The sequence below is a fragment of the Herpailurus yagouaroundi genome, unplaced genomic scaffold (assembly GCF_014898765.1).
Source record: "Herpailurus yagouaroundi ecotype Mexico unplaced genomic scaffold, PumYag 379, whole genome shotgun sequence".
In the NCBI taxonomy this organism is placed as follows: Eukaryota; Metazoa; Chordata; class Mammalia; order Carnivora; family Felidae; genus Herpailurus; species Herpailurus yagouaroundi.
The window spans coordinates 833,182-855,085 of NW_024412596.1; the positions used below are offsets into that span (position 1 = coordinate 833,182).

General features: G+C 53.4%; 3 protein-coding genes across 7 annotated transcripts; 2 read left to right on the plus strand and 1 right to left on the minus strand.

Annotated features, from left to right (window-relative positions):
* The first annotated feature begins 1,573 nt into the window (after positions 1-1,573).
* On the plus strand, positions 1,574-12,177 carry TBC1D10B (TBC1 domain family member 10B). Its single transcript, XM_040463219.1, has 9 exons — positions 1,574-2,502; positions 5,706-5,805; positions 6,100-6,207; positions 6,299-6,405; positions 9,357-9,471; positions 9,597-9,662; positions 9,878-10,067; positions 10,412-10,566; positions 10,654-12,177. Exons 1-9 carry the CDS (start codon positions 1,574-1,576, stop codon positions 11,296-11,298), a joined length of 2,415 nt encoding a protein of 804 aa, XP_040319153.1. The 3' UTR covers positions 11,299-12,177.
* Positions 12,171-13,850, minus strand: LOC121022231 (sesquipedalian-1-like). Of its 4 annotated transcripts, none has more exons than XM_040463226.1 (2): positions 13,746-13,850; positions 12,171-12,992 (listed from the first exon to the last, which is right to left on the minus strand). In XM_040463226.1, exon 2 carries the CDS (start codon positions 12,966-12,968, stop codon positions 12,348-12,350), a length of 621 nt encoding a protein of 206 aa, XP_040319160.1. In that variant the 5' UTR covers positions 12,969-12,992; positions 13,746-13,850; the 3' UTR covers positions 12,171-12,347. The 4 variants fall into 4 exon arrangements, with proteins under 4 accessions (XP_040319160.1, XP_040319157.1, XP_040319156.1 ...); XM_040463223.1 differs by having other exon boundaries at positions 13,662-13,773; XM_040463222.1 differs by lacking the exon at positions 13,746-13,850 and adding an exon at positions 13,306-13,430.
* A 98-nt stretch (positions 13,851-13,948) lies between these two features.
* Positions 13,949-16,580, plus strand: CD2BP2 (CD2 cytoplasmic tail binding protein 2). Of its 2 annotated transcripts, none has more exons than XM_040463220.1 (7): positions 13,949-14,084; positions 14,635-14,738; positions 14,982-15,120; positions 15,298-15,455; positions 15,568-16,003; positions 16,092-16,198; positions 16,257-16,580. In XM_040463220.1, the coding sequence occupies exons 2-7, from the start codon at positions 14,661-14,663 to the stop codon at positions 16,368-16,370; spliced, it is 1,032 nt and encodes a 343-aa protein (XP_040319154.1). In that variant the 5' UTR covers positions 13,949-14,084; positions 14,635-14,660; the 3' UTR covers positions 16,371-16,580. The 2 variants fall into 2 exon arrangements, with proteins under 2 accessions (XP_040319154.1, XP_040319155.1); XM_040463221.1 differs by having other exon boundaries at positions 13,950-14,084; positions 16,279-16,580.
* Positions 16,581-21,904: the final 5,324 nt, after the last annotated feature.

Here is a 21,904-nt window from a genome sequence, read left to right on the forward strand (position 1 = left end):
GGAGGGGGCGGCACTCAGAGGATGAGGTCCAAGGAATTAGAGCCTGGATTCTGGGGAGGAGCTCAGATAGCTGGGGAGCTAGGAGAAGGACTTAAGGGCTTGGGAGGATCTAGAGAAATGGGTCGCTTAGAGGATTTGGAGGCTCTGGTTATAGTCGCCTGGGCTTTGGAGTATTGAAGTTGGTTGTGAGACCGAGATGAGAACTAGAGACGGAGTGGAGGTTGAGAGGACTTGATCAAGGCATTGGATCTGTGGTAGGGTCTCACAGACCACGAGAGTGAGGTGGCTCTGAAGCTGGATGGAGAAGGGGAGCCTAGGAGGCGCTTGACTGGCTCAGTTGGTAGAGCATGCGACTCTTGATCTCGGGGTCGTGAGTTGAAGCCGCACGTTGGGTGTGGAGCCTACTTAAAAAAGAGAGAGACAGACAGAATAGGAGCCCAGAAAGGACTCAAACAAAGCAGCGCCATGCTCTTATTGGCTAAGGGCTGCAGTAATGTGCCTGGCCCCCGCCCCCTCACAGTGCTATCCCCAACTGTCACCCCCCTTCTGCGCTTGTCTCCGGTTGTCACCGATATCCCTGGGCTGGCACCGCCTGCTGGCAGCACCCCTACACTTTGGATGCTTCCATTGGCTGAGACAGCCGTCTATCTTCCTCCCAATTGCTTAAGCGAGGGAATGCGTTTATTGGCTGACAATGCAAATTAATTGCAATTTTGGCCCGCGCCCCCCCCCCCCCCCCCCAGCTGTCATTCTTTCGTGACCTTCTTGGGAGACTTTAAGAATTCCTCAGCCCTTCCTATTGACTGCGGATGCCGTCTGTCACTGCCCAAATAGACACCACTGTCTGTCAACTTGCCCTCCACCTAGTCGCCCTTTTCATTGGCTCCCTTTTTAGTATTCCTATTGGCCAGGCTAGCCTCTTCTCGCACAGCACCCGCCTCCTTCCGCGGTCATTCACTCTTTAGCCATTTTTATTGGCTAGGGCGTTCAGCCTCGCGCTTTTCTGTTAGTTACTTCTTTCGTCCCACCTCCTCCTGCCTTCACCCCCCTTCTCATTGGTCTTCCAGCTCTTCTTCTTCTCCATTTCCTCTTCCCAAATTACCCAGCCCCTTCCCACCTCCAGCCCCACCCACCCTTCCAACGATTGGCAGAAACCCAGTTCCCTCTCTCCTATTATTCGCCCAAACACTCTGACGAGGAGGGAGAAAAAAGGAGCGCGACGGCTCTGCCCGCGCGCAGGCGTGAAACGCCGAATTGCTGGCCGCTTAGCCGGCACTGAGGCGTGTGCGCAGGCGCGAGGTCGGCCGCTCGCCCGGAGCAGGAGGGAGGGGGCGGCGGCGAGAGAGCGCCAGGGGTGAGAGGGCGCGAGCGAGACCCCGGCGCCTGGCGCCCCAGGACCCTTGCCACGCCTCCGCGCGCCCGGCGGCGGCCCGCGCGCCGCCCTCATCTGCGACGCGCGCCGGGCCGCGCCCTTCGCCTTCTCCTCTTCCTTGGCGGGCGGCGCGGAGCGGCCTGAGGGGCGGCGCCTTCTGCGTCCGCCCCGGCGAGGTGATGTGAGGGGTGGCCCGCGGCCATGGAGACGGGCCCGGCGCCCCTGGTGGCCCCGCCGCGCCGTCATGGCGCCCCCGCGGCCCCCTCGCCGCCGCCCCGCGGGTCCCGGGCCGGGCCTGTCGTGGTGGTGGCTCCGGGGCCGCCAGTGACCACGGCCACTTCGGCCCCCGTCACCCTGGTGGCCCCCGGGGAGGCGAAGCCCGCCTGGGTCCCTGGGCCCACCCAGACTTCGGCCCCGGCCTCGACCGTCACAGGCAGCACAGTGGTGGTGCTGACTCTGGAGGCCTCATCCGAAGCCCCGAGGGCGCAAGTCTCCGCTGACCCAGACCCCCTGGTGCCCGCGGCAGTGGCAGGAGCCGAGATGTCCATGGCTTTGGGCCCGGGGACAGATTCTCCGAAGACGGAGGAGGCTAGAACCTCACCCGCCCCTGGACCAGGTACCCCCACCAGGACCCCTTCCAGAACAGTTCCTGGGGTTCTGACCGCCAAACCCCCGCTTGCCCCCAAGCCAGGAACCACAGCTGCCTCAGGAGTGACCGCGCGGGTTGCAGCAGTGACAGCAGGACAGGTGACAAGTGGACATGAAGCTGCAGCAGCAACATCAGCATCAACTGCACAGGCTCCAGAGGACCCCTCAGGGTCTGGCACAGGCCCTTCAGGAACTTGTGAGGCTCTGGTAACTGTCGTGACGGTCACCCCAGCTCCGGAGCCTGCTGAAAACTCTCAGGACCTAGGCTCCACGTCCAGCCTGGGACCTGGCATCTCTGGGCCTCGAGGGCAGGCCCCGGACACTCTGAGCTACTTGGACTCTGTAAGCCTCATGTCTGGGACCTTGGAGTCCTTGGCAGATGATGTGAGCTCCATGGGCTCAGACTCGGAGATAAATGGGCTGGCCCTTCGCAAGACGGACAAGTATGGCTTCCTTGGGGGCAGCCAGTATTCGGGCAGTCTGTGAGTACCCAGTGGGCACCCCGTGGGGCTTCAGGGAAGCAGAGGTTGGGGAGGAGGAAATGATACACCTTGCCCAGATCCTGGCAGCTCAGCCTCCTCCAAGGCTCCAGGGGAGTGGCTCCAGCAGGAGTGAGCTACTTGGTGATCCCTGTCCTGCCTAGAGCATCCTGAGGTTTTGGTGGCACTTGCATGTTAGAGTTTCAGGCTAGGTGTCAGGACTTCTGGGTTTGAGCTTTGCTCTTAGTGTGTTGTGTGCCCTTGAGCTAGTGTTTTCCCTATTTCTGTGTCTCAGTTTCCATCTCTATATAGTGAAAGGTTGAATGAGGTGATACTTAAGGTCATCCCAGCTCCTTGATGTGAAAAACTCCAGCTGTGGGTCAGATATTCTGGAGGGTTGGCTGGGCAGGGATTCTGGTAGAAATATTTGGTCCCTGAAAGGGAAGGAGTCTGGGAGGGATGCAGTCATCTTCCCTCCCCCATAGCCCTAGGTCTGATGGGATGATGAGCTGGGGGAGGCCTGGTCGGTAGAGGGGAGACCGTGAGGGTAAGGCTCCTCTGCGAAACAGAGAAGGGCAATCTTGTGTTTTTACTGAAGGAAGGGGTTGGGGGAGGCCTCTTCCCCATTTCCTCATCTCCCCAGCCGGGCTTACTCTTTCCTAGTTCCCTCCAGGGGCCTGAGTCACTCCTGATGTGGGGGTGTGATTGCCTCTGACTTCTTCCTTCCCTCTCTCTGGGAAGGATCCTGCCCATTGTTCATGTACCGCTTTAACCTGCTGGTCAGTTCAACCTACAGCATCACCTGAGCACCCAGGTGCCAGGCCCTGTGCTAGGTACTAGGGATAAAATAGGTGTTTCAAGGCACTCGTTGTCAAAAGGGAGAAACAAATACTTAAACAATTGATGTCAATGTATTTTAGGTTTAGCCTAGAGATCCTCACAGGATTTTGTGAGTACTAGGGAAGGGACCTTTTGCCCACTCAGAATTCAACTGAGTCTGTTCCAAATCCTGAAGAATGAGTAGGATTTAGTCTAATCGTGTTATGTGTGTTGGGGTGGGGGGCACCTGCCTGGAGTTGGGGAAAACACTGTAGGAAGGTATTCTAGGTGTTTTATAATCCAACAAAAAACAGAAAACCTTTGATTGAGCACCAACATTCATGGTCCTAGGAAGGCAACTGAAGTTTGACCTTGGTGTTTTCCCATGCTGGAGGGATGCACTGTTGTACCCAATGTATAGGTGAAGAAACAGGATTAGAGCAGTTGAGTGAATTGCCCCACTCACACCCGGATCTGTGTGACCAGTGGCTTTCTCCTCAATACTCTGCTGCCCTAAGGAACTTGGATTGAATTGGATTTCAGTGAGCCCCTCTTGTGTGCCAGGCACGTTGCTCGATTATGTTTCTCTGCTTTGTAATTTTGTCCCTCTAAAATCTATCTTCCATGCTGGAAGAACATACTTCCGAGACCAGGCTGACTGGGGCACATGTTACCTTAAAAACTTATGGTAGCTCTCCCCTGGCCACAGGATAGAGTCCCATGTGCTTTATTCTGCAGATGGACTCCTTATTTTCTGCCTTTGCCAGTCTTTCTGGTCTTCTCTCCCACCACTTCTCACCATGCACTTAATACTGTGGTCCTGTTGAACTGATTGTAGTCTCTCCCCCTTCATACTCAGGCTATTCCACCTGCCAGGAATGCCTTTCTCCTCCTCCTTGTCTTGGTATGTTCTACTCAGTTCCTCCTGGCTTATAATGAAGATGTCTCCTCCTCTAGGAAGCCTTTCCTGATATCCACTGCCCCTACTCCAGTCAGTGCCTCTCCTGTGCGTTTTTGTTATTGCATTTCCCACACCACATTGCAGTTATCTCCCCTGCAAGCTTGTGACCTTCTTGAGGGCAGGAAAGATATTACCTAATTCTTCCTTATCCTTAGTAGGGTTTGGAACCAACTTATGATAGAAATTAATGAGCAATGATGGGCGCCTGGGTCGCTCAGTTGGTTAAGCGTCTGACTTTGGCTCAGGTCATGATCTTGAGGTTCGTGAGTTTGAGCCCTGTGTCAGGCTCTCTGCTGACAGCTTGGAGCCTGGAGCCTGCTTCAGATTCTGTGTCTCCCTCTCTCTCTGCCCCTTCCCTGCTCACGCTCTGTCTCTCTCTCTCAAAAATACATAATAAATATTTTTAAAATATTAATGAGCAATGATTAAGTGGTTCTAAGACAAAAGAAACTAATAGTTAATGAGCCCATCCATTTGCCAGTCCTTTATATACAGTTTCTCAGTAGTTCTCTCATACCTTTGTGATGTAGGTGGTGGCATCCCTTTTTGACAGATGAGGAAGAGATTCAGGTTATCACTTGCCAAGATTTCCCAATTTCTAATGGACAGAACTGGGATTTGAGCTCAGGTTGGTCTGGAAATTCAAGCGCTTTCTTCCATTCCACTCATTTCCTGGTACTGGCTCCTACAAGTAACTGTTTCAAGACTCCTGGGGTATCTTGAGTGGGAAGCTGTGACAGAACAATGGGCAAACAGTGCAAGGAAAGCTTCATTTGCTTGAGAATCTCGCGTGACTTCAGGAAGGAGGTAGAGGGAATTGCAGGTGGCCCAGGGGATCTCGAGAGTCTGATAGGAGGAAACTCAGTTGCTTCTAAGGAGGCAGAGAAGTATATTTATATTTGTTCTGTATTCTGTTTTATGGATAACAATTGCTCTTACTGAGCACTTGCTATTATATAACCTCTCAAGTAGATCCTATTTTTTTCTCCACCTTACAAATGAGGAAATCGAGGCTTAGAGGAATTCTATGACTTGCCCAAGGTCACACAATGAGTAAGTGGTAAAGCTAGAACTTGGACCCAGGTCTAATGCAAACTGTGGCTTTTAAATATTCTGTATCCTCTCCCCAAACTTGTATGTGCCATAAGCAGGATTTGAACACACCCAACATGTACAGAGATCTAACATGAGAACACCATCTCTGTACAGAGATTCCTTTCAAGGGAAGAAGTCCTTTCAGTGTGGTGAACTAGGCCCTTCGATGGCTAAGTGGCCACATACCCTGATATTTGGTAGCTCACAAAATGCTTTTACATCCAGTCTCTCATTTGAGCCTGGGGAGGCGGGTGGCTTGCTTCAGTTCCGCCAGCAATCCATGTTTTATACCACTGCTATTGACCCTTTCCATGCTTTCTTCATCCTGCAGAGAGAGCTCCATTCCGGTAGATGTGGCTCGGCAGCGGGAACTCAAATGGCTGGAGATGTTCAGTAACTGGGATAAGTGGCTGTCACGGCGTTTCCAGAAGGTTTGGAAGGCTGACTGGTGGGCAGGGCAATGGACAAGTTGGGAGGGGGTTAGGGAGAGCTCATATACTCCAGGGAAGCCACGATAGTATTTGTTCTCTAGACCACATTGGGGATGGGTGGTTCTTGGGCCTGGGGGGAGGAGTAGTTTTAAAGATAGAAGCCAGGCCAGGTCCAGTGGAGTCAAGCCAATGAGATGTGGGAGGGCTGTCCCAGAAAGCCTGAGGACTGCTGGGGAAAGCCTGGAGGCCATGCCAGCCCCTGAAGCTGTCACCCTGCCTGCCACTCTGCCTTAGGTGAAGCTGCGCTGCCGGAAGGGGATCCCCTCCTCCCTCAGAGCCAAGGCCTGGCAGTACCTGTCCAATAGCAAGGAACTCCTGGAACAGAACCCTGGCAAGTTTGAGGTGTGTCCAGGGTATGGGGACATGTGATACTGTGTGAAGGGTATCATCAGTCCCCCTAGATCCTGAGATAATCCCTGATGTCCCACTGCAGGAGCTGGAACGGGCTCCTGGGGACCCCAAGTGGCTGGATGTGATCGAGAAGGACCTGCACCGCCAATTCCCTTTCCATGAGATGTTTGCCGCTCGAGGAGGGCATGGGTAAGATGGCCTGATCACGTGGGTCAGTCTGTAGAAGGCTCCAGGTGGATACAGGGCTGGGTTGAAAGCTGTTCTTGCCCTCCAGGGCTTCTAGGAAAGTGGTCCTTAATGTATTGAGTGTCAAGCCATATTGAGGGAACTGTCCTGGGAAGGAGATTCTGACTCGGGGCTGGGGGGTTGTTGGAGGGGAGATGGAGAGGCACAACAAGGACTTATTGAAGAGGTTGCATTTGAGTTGGATTTTGAAGGTTAGATGGGAGCAGAGCCAGGGGCAGGTTTTTCCTGGCTGGGGGTTTATATAAGCTGTCTCTGGGATGTGGGGTTGAATGGAGCTGAGGCTAGAAAAGGAGTTTCGGGTCAGATCACCAGAGGGCCTTAAAAATTGTTCTGAGGCACTTGTACTTTTGTTCTATATGCTAGACTTCCCCAAGATGTATATATATCACTCCTTAGTAGTATGCAAGATGGTATTAGGTGACTCTCAGATGCACATTTTTCATCAGTTGGTTCATCTTTTCAGCAAATATTTAACTGAACACCTGCTATCTGCCAGGAACTGGTCTAGTCACAGATGATAGCAGTTAACAAGACAAAAACTCCTGCCCTTATGGGGCTTATTACATTTTAGTGAGGATAGACAATAAGTAAATAAGACAAAGAAGGAAAGTATGTTGTATGTGAAAGGGTGGTAAGTATTAAAGAGGAGTTTAAAGCAAGAAAGGGGAATAGAGAATGTGAATGGAGCTGTGGTTATAATGATCTGACTTGTGTTTTAAAAGGATCATTCTGGCTGCTGTGCTGAGAATAGTATAAGGAGACAAGGACGGAAGCAGAGAGACTTGTTAGAAGACTATTTCCATAATCCAGGAGAGAGAGTATGATAGATATATCAGAATGGTAGCCATGGAACTATGGGGAAAAGTGGTTGGGTTCTGTCTATATTTTGAAAGTAGAGCCAAAAGGATTTGCCAATAGATTAGATGTGGACTGTATCAGAGAGAGAGAGAGAGAGAGAGAGAGAGAGAGAGAGATTGGAATTAAGGCCGACTCTGAAGGTTTTGGGCCTGAGAAACTAGACAAATGGAGTTGTTCATATATTGGTGTGGATGAGAAAAGGAGGTTAGAGGGGTATGTTAAGAGCTCAGTTTAGGAATGTGAAGTTTGAAATGCTAATTGGACATCCAGATGGATGTCGAGAAAGTTGGATGTATGACCTGTATAAGTCTGGAATTTGGGGAGCAGTTTAAACTGGAGGTAAGCTGGAGATTGAGAGTTAATGGCCTCTAGATGGGACTAAATTTCACCTGTGGGATTGGACGAGCTCATCAAGGCAGCAAGTGTAGATACAAAAGGAAACTCAGAGATTGAGCCCTGCAGCTCTAACATTTCAAGAATGGGAAGATAAGAACGAACCAGCACAGGAAGGAGGAACTAGAGAGGTAGAAGGAGAACCAGGGCAGTGTGATTGCTGGAAGCAAATCGAAGAGGGGTTTTGGGACCAGTTGTATGGAATGCTGCTGATGGGTCAAGTAGAGTCAAGTCTGCAAATTGACCTCTGGACTCAGCACAGTAGAGGTCATTAGTGACCTTGATAAAGGCAGTTTGCACAGGGCAGTAGTGTAGAGCCTGACTGGAGAATGGGAGGAAAGAGATTAAAGACAGCAAGTCTGTATTCTGAAGTTTTGCTGACTAGGTAAAGAGAGAAATGATGTAATGTTTGGAGGGGAAGGGGGGTAGTCAGGAGACTTTTTTTGTAACATAGAGGAAATAACAGATACTGGTATGCCACTGGGAATGATCTAGTAGGGAGAGAAAAACTGATGATGCAGGAGAGGTGGGAGGCTTGCTGGAGTGATGGACTGTGTAGGTGAGAGGGGATGGGACGCAGTACCCAAGTGGAAAAGCTGTGTTTGGCCAGGACCACAGACAGTTCACCCACAGCAACAGGGAGAAAGCAGGGACACAGATGCAGGTAGGTGGGTAAAAATAGCATGGGAGCTTGTGGGAGTTACATGTTTAATAGGTATTAGGTAAAATAACTAGTACATCAAACCTGTCATTTCATGGATGCTATTGCTAAGCGGAGAAAAAATATTAAGTAAATAGTACTGGGGAGGTATGCAGGTAAAACACAAGATCACTCTTCAATGACTGAATTTGGGGATGTAAGAGGTTATTACTTTTTACTTTTTTCTGGGTAAGAAATGAAAGTCTGAGCTACGGAATGGCTGTGGAGGTAGAGAGAAGGAACAGGCATGAATGAAACTCAACATGTAGTGTTGATAAGACTTGATTAGCCATGGGGAGTGATGTAGGGCTCTCTTTTCCAACGTGGGGCTAAGTGAATGGAATTCTCAGACACAGCGATGGGCACCCTCAAGAGGACAGGTCTAGGGCAGAGATTTTATTCTTTGGGATACAGAGACACAAGAAAGGTCTGAGGCACAGCTGGCTTCTCAAGCCTTCACCAAGAACCAGGGCCCAGTGGACATGCCGGCAGAGAACTGATGAAATCCACTGAGGCAGATAGGGCAGGCCCTGCTCTGGGGTGATCAAAGAATTCAGACAGTGCTACGGGAGGTCTGATGCTGTGGACAGTGGAAGCTTTCTGAAGAAGGTGACCTTGAAGGTCTATGGGGCGGTGGCAGATGAAGGATGGAGAGAGAGCACATCCTGTGCTGGGGAACGGGTAGGGAGCACATAGGATGTGGAGGCAAGGGTGGAAGGCTGGAGCCTGGAATGCTTTGATGATGGTCTCGGTCATTGGCTTAACCTTGATAGCAGTGCTAGGAAGGTCGGTGGAGGTGCGTGGTGGTGAACCTCTGAGGTTAATCTGGAACTGGATCTAGGAGGGGTCTGGGCTGGGGCTGGTTGTGGGGGGCAGGCTTAGTTTGGGGCAGAGAGCCCCCAACTCCTGTGATTGCCCTCATGGTCTTTCCCAATACCCACAGGCAACAGGACCTGTATCGAATCCTGAAGGCTTACACTATCTACCGGCCCGATGAGGGCTACTGCCAGGCCCAGGCCCCAGTGGCCGCCGTGCTGCTCATGCACATGCCTGCTGAGGTCAGCATACGCTGGTCCTGGTTGGGGAGGGACTGGGAGGACCTTGGCCTACAGTGGTGATGGGGGAGCTCTCTGCTCCCTGTTTCTCAGGCCCCTCCCTCCTTCCTTGTTCTCGCTCTTCTCAGCAAGCTTTTTGGTGCCTGGTGCAGATCTGTGACAAGTACCTCCCCGGTTACTACAGTGCAGGGCTGGTGAGTGTCTGGGGGCTGGGTGCACCCAAGGTTGTGACTTTCTCCTGAGGCTGCAGGGAGGTCCTTGTCCTGCCTCCTCCCTCTCCCCCCCCCATTTTGTCCTTTTGTCCCTCTGTTCTGGGCCTCTCCCACTGAGGTGAGGATCCCCCACTAGGGACAGTCCTACCCCACGGGAGCCACAGTAGGCCTCTTCTCATGGCTCATCCCACTTCCAGGAGGCCATTCAGCTGGACGGAGAAATCTTTTTTGCACTGTTGCGCCGGGCCTCCCCGCTGGCACACCGACACCTGCGGCGGCAACGCATTGACCCCGTGCTCTACATGACAGAATGGTTCATGTGCATCTTTGCCCGCACCCTGCCCTGGGCTTCAGTGCTGCGTGTCTGGGATATGTTCTTCTGTGAAGGTACTTCTGTAGCCGTTCAGGCCATGAGGGGGCCGGGGTTTCCATGGTGGCTGCCAGAGAGTGGCCTGCTGCCCGAAGTTACCTCTGGGACCTAGGCTTCCCTGTAAGCAGTCTGGGGGCTGGAGAAACTGGGGCCTAGTCTTGGCTCTGCTATCAGTCCAGAACCTACTGTTCCTCTCAGGAACTCGAAACCCATGGCAGCTCATTTCCCTTCGTGGGACCTCAGTTTCCTCATCTGTACGGTTGGCAGTAGACAGGGATGGGGCCTGTTGAGTCCCTTCTGACTGGGACACACTGAGGTCCCAGCCCTGATCACCCACGCTCTCTTCTTTCTGACCTTGCAGGCGTCAAGATCATCTTCCGCGTGGCCCTGGTGCTGCTGCGTCACACGTTGGGCTCAGTGGAGAAGCTGCGCTCCTGCCAAGGCATGTATGAGACCATGGAGCAGCTGCGCAACCTGCCCCAGCAGTGCATGCAGGAGGACTTCCTGGTGCACGAGGTAGGCCGTGGCCTTAGCACACCCACACCTGCTTCAGCCCATCCCCATCCTCACCTTCACTCCGGTACCCGTTTCTTCTCCGTCTAGGTGACTAACCTCCCAGTGACAGAAGCACTGATTGAGCGAGAGAACACAGCCCAGCTCAAGAAGTGGCGAGAAACCCGGGGGGAGCTGCAGTATCGGCCCTCTCGGCGACTACATGGCTCCCGGGCCATCCATGAGGAGCGTCGGCGGCAGCAGCCACCCCTGGGCCCCTCCTCCAGCCTTCTTAGCCTCCCTGGCCTCAAGAGCCGAGGCTCCCGGGCAGCTGGAGGGGCCCCCTCCCCACCCCCTCCTGTCCGCAGGGCCAGTGCTGGGCCTGCCCCAGGACCCGTGGTCACCGCTGAGGGACTGCATCCATCCCTTCCTTCGCCTACCGGCAACAGCACCCCACTGGGTCCCACCAAGGAGACTCGGAGGCAGGAGAAGGAGCGGCAGAAACAGGAAAAGGAACGTGAGAAGGAGCGGCAGAAACAGGAGAAAGAACGGGAGAAGCAGGAGAAGGAGCGGCAGAAATGGGAAAAAGAGCAGGAGAAGGAGCAACAGAAGCAGGAGAAGGAACGGCAGAAGCAGGAAAAGAAGGCCCAAGGCAGGAAGCTCTCACTGCGTCGAAAGGCAGATGGACCCCCAGGCCCCCAGGATGGTGGGGACAGGTCCTCCGCATCTGAGGCCCGGCAGGATGCTTACTTCTGACCTCTGTCCCCGGGGCTGGACTGCATGGCCTCCCTTGTTTTCCCCTCAGTCAGGAGCAGGCCTGGCCTGGGGTGCTGCCCCGAGCTTCCTGGGCAGACTGTCCTTCTGGGGAAAGTGGTTTGATTTCCCATCTCCTTGCCAGCTGCTGATCCCTACACAGCTGGGACAGTGACAGTGCATGGGGCAGCTGCCTTTCCTCGGGGCAGGTGTGAACAAGTCTGGAGCCCCTTCACCTCCAGTTAGGTCCTGCTGGGGTCTCTGGCACTCCTGCCCCGATTTCCTTTGGGGTTCTTTCCCAGGTGCAGTCCTGATTGGCCTTTTGTCACCTCAGGGGTGACTTGGCAATGGGAATCAGCAGTTTTCAGATTCTTACACTCCAGTTGCTCCCCTTATCCATGAGTGGAGCTGGGTTCCTTTTTCCCTTCTTCAGCCCTGCTGGTCTCCCCCACTTCCTGGCTGGGGGCCACGGCTCTCCTTGCTCTACTTCTGGACATCTCTATTGTAATTATGTACAGAGCAGCTGGTCGGCCCAGGGTGGGGGTGCTTGCTCTGTCTTCTATCCTTTGGTTCTCCTTCCATAATGTTCTTGCACTCGTTTATTTAAGGGGACATGCACTGGCACAGGAAATGTCCCCCCTTTCCCCACCTACCATTCTCCTTGTTCTCTTTCACCCACCCTCCTCTGTGTTCTCAGGCCTCTCCTGCTTTGTCTTACCAGGGCCCCTGCCTTCCACCTTGTTTCCCCTCCAGCCCCTATCTGGGTAAGGGGTCTTCCCCTGAGCTCCAGGGGGTGGAACCCAATGTTTACATTCTCTTGTCTCTGCTCCCACCCTGTGCGGCGCTTCGAGGAATCAGAAAAGAACCTGCTGTTGTACCTGGGCCTGTCTCCTGCCTTGTTCTTTGATAAAGGGAGTTAGAATAAGAACTAGGTGGGGTGGGGGTGGGGAGGAAACAATGGAGCAGGCCAGGATCTGGGTGTCTGCTGAAGCACTCAGCTGGTCTTGGCAGGGAGGGACCTTTTGGCCTTTGGTCCATCTTTCAGTCACTCATCAACAACTGTTGAGCTCCTGCTCCCCCTTTGCCTGGGATCTGCTGCCTCTGTTGTCACTGGACTGGAGTCCTCTACGCACCACCTGCAGCACCCGGATCTCTTTCCCAAAGTGCTCGTGCAACTCCTGGAAGCTGGAGGGGGGACTGAGGGTGGCTAGGAAGCCACAGTCCTCTGGGGGTGCGCTGGGTTCTTGGCCAGCTGCCTGGCACAGCTCCCGGTACTGGGCCTCCAGTGGGGGTAGTAGCGCCACCAGCCGCCTCCAGCTCACCCCAGCCAGTGCCCACAGCCACGCTGCCAGCTCTCCCTGGTTTTCTGCTGCCAGCTTGTAGGTCCGCCCACCTTCTGTGCCCTCAACTCCGGGGGTCAAGATGGTAAAGGCATAGGGTTCTGTGGCCCCGAGGCGTGGCTCCACCTGGCAGTTTTCTAAGAGGATGAGGCCCAGGGGTGTGCGGTCTGCCTGGTGCTCCAGGTAGAAGAGGAGGTTTCCCCGGAGGACAAACCAGCGGCGTTGATAGCTGATATTTCGGGCTCCCTTCTTTAGCAAGATGCCCTCCCGGTCTGGAGCCTGTGTTCTGTATCCGTGGAAGAAACTGAGCACGGACTTTCGGTGCAGTTTCATGGTAGTTCAATCTGGGAGTTAACCCTGGGGGCAGGAGAGAGGAGGGGTGGTCTCCTTATTATCACGGGTACCCCATGCTGCCCTCCTGGGGCTCCAGTAGGTTCTTCCTGGGCATAGCCTTAGTCTAGTGGGATTCAGGACTGTCCTAAAGAGCTAGAGGTCTTGTCCCCACAGCACAGGGACCCTTACCCCCCCCATCCCCCCCTTTAGCTCTCCCCCTTGGGGCCAGCTTACAGATTCTGGGCTGGGGCCGCTGGGGCCCTACTTGCCAGCAGTGGGGCTTTATCCTGAGGCTGTGGTCTGAGAGAGAGGCATTGTTGCCTCTTTCCAGGCCTACCTGAGATCGGGGCACAAGAGGCTTCTAGCCTGGATTCTGGACACAGGAACCACTGTCACCTGTACGGTGATGGCTCTTCCCACCTCTGAAACCAGGAACTCAACCAGGGGACAGGCGTGGGGTAAATGACTTCCCCTGGGTCCTAAAGAGAGCTGGGTTCGGAAAGTGCCCCCAAAGCCAGCTGGGGGCTCCAGGCGGGCCATCGTGGGAACTCGGTCTCTCCTCAGGGAGAAGAGCAAGGCCGCACCTCGGACTAGGAGAGGACAGAACTGGACGCTGACTGGGAAAGCAGGATTCCTATGGAGACGGTGAGGGGCACAAAGCCCTTGGCCAACCCTGGGGAAAGGTGACTCAACTCTGTAAAGGGAACCGGGCCGAAACCCACTGTCCCACTTCGCCCCTCCATGATGCTGGGCGCCCCTTTAAGTAGTGTGCTTCACTTTCTCCCCAGAGTCTCTAACTGCTGTAGGAGGGAATCTAAACCGCATCCGGCCATCCCTATCGTCTGATCAGGGTCTAGGCGTTCATTTGTGGCCTGTTCTCGCCGTTGTCGCCTCCAAACTGCTGACGTCACCCTGGGGAGGGCGGGGTTGTCTTCCCCGCTCTTGGCGTACTTCCGCCCGCTTTTCCAGTTAGTCATCTAATCGGAGTGAAGCCACTTCCGGCCTTCTCTGGAGCCTTCCGCAGTTCTCTTCCGGGTGATGGCGCCCGGCGCCCCGGATGTAGCCCTGGTGAAAGTCTCTCTTTTTCTTCCCCCGCGGCCTCCCGTGGATCCTGAGGTGAGCGCGAGCCGGTGGGGCTGCTCGAATCCCCGCGGCTCTGCCGCCTCTCTTTGTACACTTAGGCTTGTACACTTAGCCCGGGACAGTTGGGGGTCACCCCGCGGAGCTGGGAGTTCAGCGCGGGGCGGAGGGGGTGGCCAGGACGCCAGGTCCTGGGTCCGTCCAGGCCCCGCGGGCTCTGAGGGAGCTGGGGGTGGAGGAGAGGGTGTCAGCCCGCGGATCCCCGTCGCACCCAGGACTGCGGGGGCTAGGGATTGGGGGGGTATGTGGGGGAGCCTGCCTTTTTTCGTCAAGGGTGGGGGTTGCCCGTGGGGAGCCCGTCTGCGCCACCGCCCCTCCGCCCCCGCTCCAGCAACTCTTTTGGATGCCGAACCAAGTCCTGGGGGCCTCCTGGCGGCCAGCTTCCCTTTCGGCCCCTCATTCTGTGCTCCCTCTCCTCCCGAGCTGGATCTAGTGCGTACCGGCTGATTATTTGTTGTGCTGGGGCTCTTCCGAGGTGAGTAGCCTCGCCCACTTCCCTTAATCTGCATCCTTTCTCTCAGCTCAGCCCAGGGAAGGCTCTTCAGTCCAGTCATGCCAAAGAGGAAAGTGACCTTCCAAGGTGTGGGAGATGAGGATGATGAGGATGAAATCAGTGTTCCCAAGAAGAAGGTGAGGGGGCCAGACTCCTGCATTCTTAGGAGGAGTGAGGGGAGAGAAAGAACTAGAAGCCAGAAGAGAAAGAAGGGGGCGGGGGGCAAAGAAAGCAGAGAGGGGGCTAGCTTTTCCATGTTCTCTGGGAAATGGGTTTGGAGAATTTCCAGTTGGGCAAGGTTTTGAAGAAAAATCTACCTGGAGTATTTTGAGGAATAGCCAGTAACCTGCATCTCTCAACTTGCTGGCCCTTCCTCACAGCCAGTGGATCCTGTGGCTGGGGTAGGGGGTCCTGGGAGCCGCTTCAAAGGCAAACACTCTTTGGACAGTGATGAGGAGGATGATGATGAAGAGGAGGGGTCCAGCAAATATGATATCTTGGCTTCGGAGGATGTGGAAGGTGAGTTAAACCCAAGAATTGATTCTGCTGGAGGAACAGATAGAGCTTTTGGGGATGGGGGGGGTGGCAAGGGCGTGCGCGCGTGCACGTGTGTGTGTGTGTGTGTGTGTGTGTGTGTATGTATGTGTGTGTGCGTGTGCGTGCACCCAGCACGGGATGCCTGTGTCTTTCATGCAGGTCAGGAAGCAGCCACGCTCCCCAGTGAGGGAGGTGTGCGGATCACACCCTTCAACCTTCAGGAGGAGATGGAGGAAGGCCACTTTGATGCTGATGGCAACTACTTCCTGAACCGGGATGCTCAGATCCGAGACAGCTGGCTAGACAACATTGACTGGGTGTGGCCCAGGGGCTGACGTGGTGGGGGCCTGGAGGCAGCCAGTGCTGGGCTTGGGCCCTGCTCACGGTTTGTAGGAGATAACCACCCCCACCCCTGTTTTCACATCACAGGTGAAAATCAGGGAGCGGCCACCTGATCAGCGCCCACCGTCCGACTCAGAGGAAGAGGACAGCCTGGGCCAGACACCAATGAGTGCCCAAGCCCTTCTGGAGGGCCTTCTGGAGCTGCTGTTGCCAAGAGAGACCGTAGCTGGCGCACTGAGGCGTCTGGGGGCCAGAGGAGGAGGCAAAGGGGGCAGCAAAGGGGGTGGGCGGCCCAGTTCCCCCCAGCGCTTGGATCGGCTCTCTGGGTTGGCCGACCAGATGGTGGCCCGGGGCAACCTTGGCGTGTATCAGGAGACAAGGGAACGATTAGCCATGCGGCTGAAGGGGTTGGGGTCCCGGACCCAGGGACCCCCTGAGCCCACACCCCCTCCCTCTCTGGACATGTTTGCTGAAGAAGTGGCAGAGGGGGAGCTGGAGACCCCAACTCCTACGCAGAAGGGAGGTAAGACTGGAGGGCAGAGGAGGAGTGCTGGGGGCAGGGGCAGGGGCCAGGGAACTTGAGGCCCAGATGGCCTTGTCTGTTGTTTTAGAAGCAGAGTTGCCAGGAGATGGTCTGGTGGACGTGATGTGGGAATATAAGTGGGAGAACACAGGGGATGCTGAGCTGTATGGGCCCTTCACCAGCACCCAGATGCAGGTAAGCCCCTTTCTACTTCTTTCTGCCTCCCCCACCGCCCATACCAGTCCTTTCTCAGCTCTTGCTCTCTTTTCCTGCAGACCTGGGTGAACGAAGGCTACTTCGCAGATGGTGTTTATTGCCGGAAGCTGGACCCTCCTGGTGGACAGTTCTACAACTCCAAACGCATTGACTTTGACCTCTATACCTGAGCCTGCTGAGGGCCCGGTTTGGTGGCCCCTTCTTTCCTGAACTCTCTGGAGGAGGCCCCAGCTGCCTCAGGCAGTGAGGACTTGAGGGGCCACTTTTCAGTCAATTTCCCTTTCCCAATAAAAGCCTTTGGTTACATATTAGGGCCTTGGCTGTGCTGATGGCCAGAAGCCAAGGACCCCTTTGGACTCGCCTCATGAGTGTTTTCTCATGAAGTTCCTTCTTGGGAGTTTCTGGTTATTTGAACCACTTCACCTTTGTCACTCTGGGGGCAGAACCAGGGCTTTCAGGTGGCCTCTGGAGTTTCCTCACCATCTAAAAATCCCTTTCACTCACATGCTGTCCTCCGGTATCCTCAGAGGGGACTCCTATTTTGCAGTTGTTAGGTCTTTGGCCTTCAGAACCTCAGAGTCTCTGTCTTTGTAGCCGGTGTAAGGTAGAGCACCAGAAGTGGAGATTTTAGGCCTTGGGGGTTGGGACATCTGTTTGGGGGGAGTAGGAAGCCTGGTATCCACTGACTCCACTGTATTAGACTTCGTAGGGAAGTGCATACTCAGTGTTGGCACTTGAAAGCCCCTTCAAGGCCACCTGGGCCAACCCCTGAACTGGCACAAAGAGGGCCAGTGCCTCCCTGGAACTCACACAGCAAACCAGAGAGCTGGCCCAGCCCCAGTGGGTTTCTTTTCCCAGACCTTTCTTCGCACCCTTGAAGTCCTGTGAGGTTTACATTTCCTGAGCTCCCAGTGTGCGTGGGCAAGTGCGGTGAAGGAGCTGAGATAACTGGGTTAGTCCTCTTCCAGGAATTCAGATTCTGGGGGGTGTGGTTGGGAGGGAGACTGGTATAATTGTATTGTCTGGACCTAGCACCTCCCACCTCTTGCCAGGGCTGCCTTCTGCCTCTTTCTTGTACCAAACTAGGTTGAACCCTCCACTTTTCTACCTTGGTTGTCCATTGGAGTCTCAGGGGAGCTGTAAAATTACTCCTCAAATTCTAAACGAATTAGTCTAGATAGTGGCTCAGTGGGTGGGGCTTTTTGAAAGCGCCCAGGTGTTTTCCAACGTGTGGACAGGTGGAGAGCCACTGGGCATGACTCAGGACTGAGGTTACACCCGGAGGGGCCACTTCCCAGGTCCTGCTGTGGTGGCAGAGCTGAGCATGTGTGGCCAGGGTTCTGCTGGTCTGAAACAGGATTGCTGAGCACCAGGACCCCAGGTGGAAGGATCCAGGCTTGGAAGTAGGAAAGACGGCAGGTTGGGGATACTTGATGCTCTATGAGGCCTCCAACTTCTGTATTAAATTGGGTCCATGCCGGTGCCAGCCCAGACTTAGTGGTCACTGATTCCAAAATGCCTTCAGTTGTAAGAAGTGTTTATGTGTCATTAAGAAAACCCTGCCAATTGCATTTGTAAGATGTCCTTGATTAAAAGGTGCATCTGGATTTCAGAAGTGAAAAGCAATACAGCTGGTCACCTTTATAACCCCAATGACTGACTCATGGGAGGTGTTTACTGTTGGGTGAATAGATGAAAGCCAAGGGGGCGGTTCCCTTGGATGTACCACTGGCACCTCGGGCTCCACACATCCAGGTGTCACCCCACCTACCCCTCACAGTGTCCTCCTGTGATCACCTTCCTGATGTCAGGCTGTGTAGGCAGAATAATGGTCCCCCGGCGATGTCCATGTCCTCAACAAAATCTGAATATGGGACCCTACGTGGCAAAAGAGACTTTGCAGATGTGATTAATGACTGAGGTGGGCAGGGGGGCGTGCTATCCTGGATTATAGAGGTGGGTGGGCCCAATGTCATCACAAAGGTCCTATAAAGTAAAAGAGCGGAGGGTCAAACAGCTGCTGGCTTCGAAGACGTAAGACCAGGCCATATGCCAAGGAATGCAGTGGCCTGTAGAAGCTGGAGAAGGCAAGAGAACAGTCCTTCCTGAGCTGCTACCAAAAAAAAAAAAAAAAAAAAAAAAAGCCCCACTGAGGATTTGAACCCAGTGAAAAGCATTGTGGACTTCTGACCTCCAGAATCCTAATAAAGTTGTGTTATTTCAAGCCACAAAGTTTGTGGTTATTTGTTACAGCCCTGATAGGAAACTAACACATACCCCACCTAGCTGAATGCCTCTCCCCTTCCACAAGCATCACTGGAGTTCTCTTCCCTTTGGCTGTGGCCCTGCTGCAAGCCCCTATCAGCACTTCACTCCTTTGCCTTTCCTAAAACTGTTAGGTGTGTACATAAAATTACTATTTTTTACCAAGAGCTTTATTGAGATGTAATGCACCCATTTGAAGTGTACACAGTTCAGGAGGTTTTTTTTTTTTTTAGAACATTCACAGGGTTGTGCAGCCATCACCACAATTTTAGAACATTTCTGTCAACTGTAGAAGAAACCGCCCCTCTTACTCCCCACCCTCCTCATCCTCCAGTCCCTGGTAACCACTAATCTACTTCCTGTCTCTGTAGAGTTGCCTATTCTGGCCATTTCGTACAAACGGACTCCTACAATTTGTGGTCTTTTGTGTCTTCTGTGTCTATTTAGCCAGTTTTTGAGATTAAGCCATGTAATATGCAATAGTAATCTTTTTTATTGTTGACTATTCCACCATACGAAGGTATGGTATATTACCATTAACTAAACCTCACACTTTCTTTGAGTTTTACTAATTTTTCTCTTCTGTCCCTTGTCTGTTCCAGAATATCTTCTGGGACACCCCTTTACATTCAGTGATCATGTCTCCTTACCCTCTGGTCTGACAATTCCCCAGAGTTGTTTTTGCTGACTTTTGACAGTTTTGAGGAGAATTGGTTAGGTATTTTGTAAAATATTCCTCAAATTTGGGTGCTTTTTTTGGTCTGGGATTTTTCTCGTGATTGGATTTGAGTTATGGTTTTGGGGAGGGAGACCATGGAGGTGAAGTCCCTAACCTTTTACTGGAAACTTATAATGGCTTCATTTCCCTCGAGATAAAGTTCAAAAGCTTGAAGGTGACTGAGAAGGTCTTCCAGGGCCTGGCTCGATGCAGCCCCTCCAGCTCCACATCTGCCTTTACTTTCCTTCTCCATTTTCTTCCCTGATTCCAGGCTCCAGCCTTATCCCAGAACAGGGCAATTTGATTTCTCCAGGCCTGGCCAGTGATGCTTTTCTCTTCTCTATCTATCTGGGAAAGACCAATTAATAGATCTGTTGTACTTAATTCTAGGTCTCCTTTTTTTTTTTAATGTTTATTTTCTTATTTTGAGAGAGAGAGAGAGAGCGCGCGTGCACACACACACACACACACACACACACACGGGGGAGGGGCAGAGAGCAAGAGGGAGCCACAGAAACCAAAGCAGGCTCCAGGCTCTAAGCTGTCAGCACAGAGCCCAATGTGGGGCTCGATCTCGTGAACCACGAGATCATGACCTGAGCCGAAGTTGGACACTTGACCAACTGAGCCACCCAGGCACCCCTAGGCCTCCCTTTCCTACAGGCTTCCTAATAATCCACTCCCCACCCCCCTGGTTGCTCATTGTTTCTTCCACTGTGCCCAATAGCACAGATGTCTGGCCCCATACCCAGAGCAGTTTTTGCTGGCCTGTCTCCACCAGTTGGTCTGAGACAGGGGTTCAGTGCTGATGAATGACTAGGGGATGAGCCAAGTCTTTCCCGGTGGGACTCTTTGTCCTTGCTGTCCCAGAAGGGGTGAGGTGTGACCTGGATGGGCAGTGTACAGGTGTCTAGACCCAATAGTCTCTCAGGGAGCAGGGCTGAAGGATCAGTAGGGTCATTTTTACTGAGGCCATGGGCAAATTTACAGGGGGGTTCACGGTCAAAGCTGCAGATGTCATCCCTGTATCTGGGACACCAGAGCCTTTTGTCTGTGGCAGGCCATTTTCCAGAAGACTGGCAAGAGTGGGAGAAGGCGAGTCCAGGCTCAGGCTGTCACACCCTTCCCTGGGCATCTGGTGGGGTCCTTGGGGAGACAAGGATGGAGGAGGACTTCAAAAAGGAGTTAAAATTGGCAAAGAGTCAGGCTCCACAAAGCCCACGGAGTTTGGGGGTCCCTTAATGCCTTTGACACATCTGTCACCCCTTCCAGACCCACCTGGCTGGTTTGATGCCTCTTTGCAGGGCCACTTATGCCAGGCTCCCAGGCAGTGGGGAGGCCTGAGACTGAGCGGCTTGCCTTCCATTCTGCTCCCAGCCAGGGCCAAGTGGAAGCCCTGGAGATGCCCAGCTCTTCCTGACACTGAGACCCAAGGGGAGTTTCTTTCAAGGGTGGATTTGGAAGCGGATGTTTTGCACGAGGCCCAAGGGTGGATGATGTTTCTTCCGAACTCCACATGGAGGCCAGGCTTGCCCCTTGGTCCTTTCTGGCCATTCCCCGGGTTCAAGGGTATGCCGTTCTGTGGTCGGTTCAAGCGGCCACCAGACCTCCTTTTGCCCCCTCCGGGGGGCCATCCCAGCACACATCTCCCTCTGGCCAAGTGGGGTCTGCTCACCCTGTCCCCACCAGTCTCCCTTGTTCTCCAGGAAGCTTGTCTGGCTCAGCCTGCCCTGTAGATAAGACCCCACCTATCTGTGGAGACACCACACGTGACAAGCCTGTACAACCCACTGTAGATGCTGGCGCTGCCTGAGACTTGCTTGGGTAGCCTCTGGTTTTCCTGTTCTGATGCTATTGTTCTTGCCCACGTTTTCCTGTCTCCACTGACTACGCTACGCATCTCTGCCCCGCAGCTCCAGGGGCGTCAGCTCCACTACCCTGTTTTGGAGACATTTCTCTGTCTCAACTCTTCAACTTGCTTAAATACAATGTCGGCTTTTCCCAGGCTTAAAATGTGGTACTAAACCTATCTGCATTTGAAAGGGCATCTGGCATTTCTTTTCTTTTTCTTTTTCTTTTCATTTCTAATGTTTATTTATTTATTTGGGGGGGGGGGGAGCGCAGACAGAGAGGGAAAGAGAGAATCCCAAAGCAGGCCCCGCGCCAACGTCAGCCACGAGATCACAACCTCGGTTGAAATCAAGAGTCAGATGCTCAACCGACTGAGCCACCCAGGTGCCCCTGGCATTTCTTAAGTATTTAAATAAGTTAGGAATATTATGTGTAGTCTTTCTGACTACCTACTATTCAGTTACGAATGTCCTCCATTTTGCTGATGAGAAAAGCGAGGCTCATAGAGGTGAAGTGATCTATCTCATGCCGCACAGCCTGAAAGTGGTAAAGCCGGCCTTTGAACCCGGTGTGTGTGATCCTGAAGTCCAGCCAGAATATTTGGTGAAATGTCTGCTCCTATTTTTTTTTAAGATGTTAGTTTTAAGTAATCTCTATATTCAACCTGGGGCTCGAACTCACAACCCCAAGATCAAGAGTCACATGCTCCACTGACTGAGCCAGCCAGACGCCCCTGTTCCTATTTTTTGTCTATGATAAAATTGGGTTATTTGTCTTATTATTATTGAGTTTGTAGCAGACAGTTACATATCCCAGATACAAGTCTTTTGTCAGATATATCTCTTGCAAAT

Coding starts and splice junctions, on each gene's coding strand:
- CD2BP2 (XM_040463220.1), top strand. CDS start 14,661: ATGCCAAAGAGGAAAGTGACCTTCCAAGGTGTGGGAGATGAGGATGAT. Junction 14,739..14,981: donor TCAGTGTTCCCAAGAAGAAG/GTGAGGGGGCCA, acceptor CCTTCCTCACAG/CCAGTGGATCCTGTGGCTGG. Junction 16,004..16,091: donor AACTCCTACGCAGAAGGGAG/GTAAGACTGGAG, acceptor CTGTTGTTTTAG/AAGCAGAGTTGCCAGGAGAT.
- LOC121022231 (XM_040463226.1), bottom strand. CDS start 12,968: ATGAAACTGCACCGAAAGTCCGTGCTCAGTTTCTTCCACGGATACAGA.
- TBC1D10B (XM_040463219.1), top strand. CDS start 1,574: ATGGAGACGGGCCCGGCGCCCCTGGTGGCCCCGCCGCGCCGTCATGGC. Junction 2,503..5,705: donor AGCCAGTATTCGGGCAGTCT/GTGAGTACCCAG, acceptor TTCATCCTGCAG/AGAGAGCTCCATTCCGGTAG. Junction 10,567..10,653: donor AGGACTTCCTGGTGCACGAG/GTAGGCCGTGGC, acceptor TTCTCCGTCTAG/GTGACTAACCTCCCAGTGAC.